General features: G+C 42.6%; 1 protein-coding gene across 1 annotated transcript in view; it reads right to left on the bottom strand.

Annotated features, from left to right (window-relative positions):
• Positions 1-3,717: 3,717 nt before the first annotated feature.
• Ttc8 (tetratricopeptide repeat domain 8) overlaps positions 3,718-6,264 on the bottom strand; it is a 52,857-nt gene continuing 50,310 nt past the window's right edge. Inside the window, exon 14 of the mRNA XM_032908255.1 lies at positions 3,718-4,546. Coding sequence (XP_032764146.1) covers positions 4,430-4,546 — 117 coding nt within the window. The 3' untranslated portion in view covers positions 3,718-4,429. The remainder of the gene's footprint in view (positions 4,547-6,264) is intronic.

Raw genomic sequence — 6,264 nt, 5'->3', positions numbered from 1 at the left:
GAATATGTTGAGAAAGAATGAATTGGATCCATGGCCTGTGTTACTTCCACATACAAGTCTGTTCCAGGAGGCAGAATGATGCACACATTCAACCACATGAACACCAATTGTCCCTGTGTTAAAGCAGAGAAAAGATTTTAATTTTCTGAGTGATATTTACATAGTGACCTTCAATATCTCCAGATAAATGATAATTTCAAAAGAAAAATGATCCTCTTCACCATCCATATACCTACTCAAGGTACACACACACACACACACACACACACACACACACACACACACACACACCCCTCCACCCAGCCTCAAAGGTGTCATCTGCCTGGCACCATGTGGGCAGCAATGGATGTGGGAGCCAAGCCAGCACAGAAAGTGTCTCCAAACACTTACCCATCCTCCCATTGCCTTCCAAAAACACAGTGTTGAGTTTACAGCTTAAAAACGTAATTAACACTTTTACTTATGGGAGAGTAGATCTTGAAGAGTTTTAGCAGGACATGCTAGAAACGGTCTCAAATCTCAACGAGCCACGGCCTTACCCAAATGGTATTCCAAGTATAGCCACACTCTTTTGGACTCCCAGGAGCTTAGAAACCAATGCAATGGGTTTCTCTGTAGTCATCCCCAGTCTGCCCCACTCCAAGACTTAAAAGTTAACTCCTACTCAATACGGCACTAAACAGCCTCCCAGTGAAAGCTTAGAAAAGCTATTCGAAGAATTAGGTTCTGTCTCTGTTTGGTTCTATTGCTGTGGTTAAAGACACCACGATCTGGGGTGTGGGGAATTATTTCAGCTTACAGTCCATTATGAAAGAAAGTCAGGGCAGGAGCTCAAAGCAAGGACCTGGAGACAGGAGCTGAAGAAGTGACCATGGAGGAATGTTGCTTACTGGCTTCTTCTTCCAGGCTTGCTCAGCATGCTTTCTTATGCAACCCCCCTCCCCCAATTTGCCCAGGGGTAGCACCACACATAGTGGGCGGGGCCTTCCTACATCAATCATCAATCATTAATGAAAAAAATGGCTACTGACTTACCTCCAGGCAGTCTGACGGAGGCGTTTTCCCAATTGAGGTCTCTTTTCCCAGGTATCCCAGTCAACCTTGTATTGAGTTGACTAAACAAAACAAAAACAAAACCACCAAGGCAGGTTCCACAACTTTCTGCAACGATAACTTTACTGTCATCTACATGTGTCCTTCCAAGGCGTGGTGTGCATTTAGGGGTGACATGACACCTATCTTGTTCTCAGGTCTCCTTCCTGTACGTCTCTCCCCCGTAAGTCTGTCACAACACCTTGAGTCTTAAGTGAAAACACAAAAGTCTTTTTCTTGAAAGGAAGAAACAAAATTATCCTGATTAGACAGTGGTTGGCATGGTCCTTAGGGAAAGAAACAGACCAGGCAAATTTCGGTAAAGGAACCAAGGCTGCCATTGGGTGGTGCCTGGGTAGGGATCTGGGCGCTGGTGTTCAAGCAAAAGCTGGTCCCATGTGAGAGAACCAGCACTAAGGTGCAGCAAGGCCAAAGAAAGGCAGACAAACCCAGGATTGCGTAATTTATTGGGTGCATTGGTAAGGAATTGCGTCTTGACTAGCAAGACAGGTCAATGCTCATGGATTGGATTAGAAGGGGGAAGATAGAATGGCCAGTATAGGACTTTAACCAAGCCAAATGGAGCTGATTTGTCTCCAGCTAATACCAAGGACACTGGACACATTCTCGGTGCTGATGGGTCTAGCATCTTGGTCATAAAACTCTAGGACCATGCTATTTATAGACTCTGGGGAGCTATGTGGAGAAAGTTTGCCGGAGTCCCTGGGTGTGGTAATGATTCTTATGACAAGATGGCTGTAGTCAGGTCAAGTTGAAGCTTCACACCCGTGCCAGGGGAAAGGCAGGTGGGCAAGCCAATAGGGCAGAGGGCGATCAGAACTTGTTCCTTCTGCTTTCAGCTGAAACATGCAGACACCCCTGGGAAAAACACGAGCTAAAATATTGGCCCCTGTCCCAGAACAGCTGCTATATATGACGACGTGAGAAACCCATGTTTTATGTTAAAACAAATACAGATTTTTCTTTGGGGTTAATTGCAAGATTCACACGGTTATTTTAAGTAGAAAAAGCAGAAGGCTCTAGCTTCAAATTTCGTGCACATAGTGGAGTCTTTGAGTGGCGAGCTGGATGCCTCAATTTTTTCCAGCTGTCCTCACCTGCTCCTGCTAATGAAGACTGCTAGAGACCTGGGAGAGATGCGTTTTAATGAGCTTCGAGGGCGTTAGCACTAGGAAGACTTGTCACGATCAGAGAACGGTACGAAGAAGATGAGGTCTTTGCACTCAAAGACTTGAAGGGTGTCTCCTCCCCTCATTTGGAATTCTGTCAGGGACTATCAGGACCAAAACTATCCCACTCTAAGGTTAGGTGAGGAGTTGAGGACATGGTCCATTTCTATGGCAGATCACTAGCCTCAGCTACTTCCTTTGCAGACTGACACACATGCTTAAGCCTTGTTCCCTTACTCCATGTAAAATGCCAATGACATGGTCAGTATTATTGATAAGACTGGTTCCAAGATTCCTTCCCTGGCTAGTTTAATAAGCACAGCTTCAAGCTGGGAACTAACCAATAGTTTTGTGAAATTGTATGCATCGGGTACATAGTACATATTAATCACTCACTGTTGTGAGGCTCTCTATAGATATCTCACAGAGGTCCCGAAAGATGGACTGGAGTCTTTAAAGCCCTGTACAGGAAAGTTCCTGTTGAGGTTGCATTGAGAGATCAGCTACAGGGACAGTTAGGTTATCTCGACTTCTTCCTGAAGGAGCTTCAATGGTGTCTTTTAAGGGATTTAGAGGTGAACGTACTTTTAGAAGCCATTTAGCAAAGTGGTTCTCAACTTCAACACTTGTCAGAATGACTGCAGCCCTACATAGTACTTTGAATATTATAATAAACATTGTAGGAGAGCAAGGGGCAGCCTAGGGGTAAATATTAGTATTTTCTTCCTCCACAATTCCCAGTGAAATATAAAAACACGGCACAACTAGTTGTCCTGCATGTGTAGACGGACAGCAATCTTGTTGAGAAAACTATTTGTTGCAAGTCGTAATTAATGAGGCGCCATCTGTGAGAGGCGATGTTCATTGCAGAAGCTGTGACTATCCAAAGTTCTTATGCTTTGTAGCCAGATGGGAGAGAGAAAAAGGGTGTAACAACGCAGAAATGTGGTGCTAAGTATCTGATCAATAACATATGCTATGTGGTTAAATCTTTATTTTATTATCTGACATATAGATTAATTTTTCCCACTCTTCTCAGAAAACTTGATTTAAAATGTATATCCAATTTTGAATTCTTCCACTTGGTTTAATTGTTTTACATTTTTTTGTTTCTCTCTCTCTCTCTCTCTCTCTCTCTCTCTCTGTGTGTGTGTGTGTGTGTGTGTGTGTGTGTGTGTGTGTGTGTGAGAGAGAGAGAGAGAGAGAGAGAGAGAGAGAGAGAGAGAGAAGTAAGTTTGTCCATCCCTTGTTTTGAGTTAACTTTTGTCAAGATATGAACCAGCTGGCATTTGGGGCATGCGTCAGCTAAAAACTAGTAGTATATAATTTCAAGTAAACTTAAAATAACAGTTTGAGTTGTAAGATTAATGGGCTTCTAAAACCAACTCATATAATCAGAGATAAAGGAAATAAAAACTCATAAAAAGTAAAAAAGTATTTTACATACTGATTTATTTTAAAGTGCAATACACAATACAAAGTTTCTGATAAAAATAGTTTATTAAAATATAAATTTTAACGTTCTAATTAAAGTACTCATGATAAAACCACACATTATGAGCCATAAAAAATTTTAAAGCAGATTTCTGACCTAAGTTTTCAACGATAGCTAGTGCTTAAGGACTTTTGCTTTTGGATTAAAGACTTTTAAAATACACATTTATAAAAAAAAATTGAGGTTCATTAAAATGTTTAACAACTATATACAACATCTACCATGCAGTGTGAGAGGAGACTTCATGTCCTTGGAAACGCTGAAGCCAGCGGGCATGGTGGCGCCTGTCTGCACCACAGCACTGAGGAGGCTGAGGCGGGGAAGTTAACTCGAGACTAACCTGTAATAATACTACGGTACGCATAGCTTTTCTCTAATGTGTGGCTTCTAGGTTTTACCCAGATACCTAAAACCATGTCCATACAGATGGCACGGAAGTGGCTAGGGGACAAAGGGGACTAATGAGGAGCAGGGCATGGCAGAAGTGCACCCACTTTTACCTTAGTGTTGTTGTACCTTATAAAACAGCAAAGTCCTTAGGCCTTGCAGGACGCCTTCTGAGTCTGCGTCACACTACGGACACAAACGCACTCAGCGCGTTTTCTCCCCTGTGGCTGGCCCTTCCTGAGGACGCAGTTGGTCCGAGGCCTGGTCAGAGCATAGCGAAGTGCTGCTTTAGCTGCTTAATTAAGTGCTGAGTGTCCACGTGCTCGGGAAATGCGGCTTCAGACTTCTGAGCAGCGACGTAGCTTCTCTGAAGATCTCCAATCTGGAAGAAATACCAGATCACCAAAGAGAATGAGATTTCTGTGTTGGGAAACTGTGAAGGGTTCTTAAACAAAACCTGCAGTTTAAAATCACCTCATCTAGATTAGAAACCCATCATGAAAAATGAGGAAAATAAAATTATATAACATACTCTGTTATAGTTGTTTAGTTATGAGTCGGAAACCCGTGCTTTCTCTCTCTGTCACTGCTGATAGTACGGAACGTATAAGAGAGAATTTTCACATCTCAAGACCTGGCTTGATGTAACTTGGATAAATGCAACATCCAACAAATATATTAACTTAGGGTATAAGATATGCTCTGAGAAGTTCCAGGTGATACTAAACACAACAATGTTGGGAAAATAGTTGGCTTTGGAGTTTATAAAAGGATATCTCTATTAACTGTTTAAGTCCAGTCTCAAAGAAAAATATCTACCTTATTCATATATATATTTCTGAAAAAGACAGAAAATTATTAGTGTATGTGCCCAAAAAAAAATCTAGATGGTTCAATCCTGATGGAGTTTTCATAACATTTATGTATTTTAGATTGAAATGGTTTTTAAAAATCGTAACATTTCAATGTTATTACTTTACAGTGCTTTGCTGAAGTACCTTGTAAGAATCCTCTGAGCTAGAGTCATTAAAGCGCACTGACCTTCCTGTCAGAAGCGCCGTTCAGTCAACTGCGTGCCAGCAGTGGGGACGGAAGGCACACGGGAGCTGGGCTTCATGGGATCTCAGAGCGCCACGTAGCTCTAGTGTGCATCTTTGTTTTATTTTTCAGATTGACTTTTTTAATTATTTTTCATTATGTGTAGGTGTAAGTGAGTGTGGTTCTGTGTACGTGAGTGCAGGTGCTGTCAAAGTCAGTGATGCAGAAGCTCCTGGAGCTGGAGTTACTGGCAATTGGGTGCTGCCAGACTTGAATGCTGGGAACCAAATTCCTGGACCTTTGGAGGAGCTGCTAAAGACCCCTGTTGTTTGGGGTGAGTTGAGACTGGTTCTTGCTGGCCTAGCTTTGAACTAGTGTCTCCAGTGTCTAGGGTTTTACAGACTTGCATCTCCATTCCCAGGTTCTACAGATGCTGCGTAACCTCTGTGAGTCTCAGGTTCCACAAGAATGCAAGCAGCATGAGGTACAAGTTATCGTCTGTTTCCTTCATTGCTACATCTTCTATGGGGCCACAGGGCCTAGTACAGAGAGGCTCAAGTGGAAAACATGACTGGGGTTTTGGAGAGAATTCCAGAAGACAGGTATAGCACCTCCAATAGGAACTGGCACTTAGCAACTGTCCCTAAAATTGTAAGACAAGTAAGAGCTTCTCCTATTTTCAAAACAGACATGTGTGGGTAGTTTTGTATTCATGCTATAAAAATACTGTGTTTATGCCTTTAGTCATTAAGACCCTATATTTCCACCACAAACATTTTGAACTGTTTATTAATCCTCAAGACAGACTTGCTTTCCATGGTAAGGCAGAGACATGCCCTGGCTTGTTCACGTCTTATTTAAGCAGCTCACCAGCCAAGCATGGTGGCCTATGCCTTTAACCCCAGCACTCAGGAGGCAGAGGCAGGAGGATCTCTGAGAGTGTGAGACTGGCCTGGTCTACAGAATGAGTTCTAGAACAGCTAAGGCTGGTCTCAAGAAAAACAAAACTAAAACCAGCTCAGTCTTCCAGTTGGCCCCTGGACAGTAACTAACTGGCAACAA

Source organism: Rattus rattus, chromosome 7, assembly GCF_011064425.1.
Source record: "Rattus rattus isolate New Zealand chromosome 7, Rrattus_CSIRO_v1, whole genome shotgun sequence".
Classification (NCBI taxonomy): domain Eukaryota; kingdom Metazoa; phylum Chordata; class Mammalia; order Rodentia; family Muridae; genus Rattus; species Rattus rattus.
The sequence above is the reverse complement of the archived record's forward strand: the minus strand, read 5'-3'. Positions and strand labels throughout refer to the sequence as shown.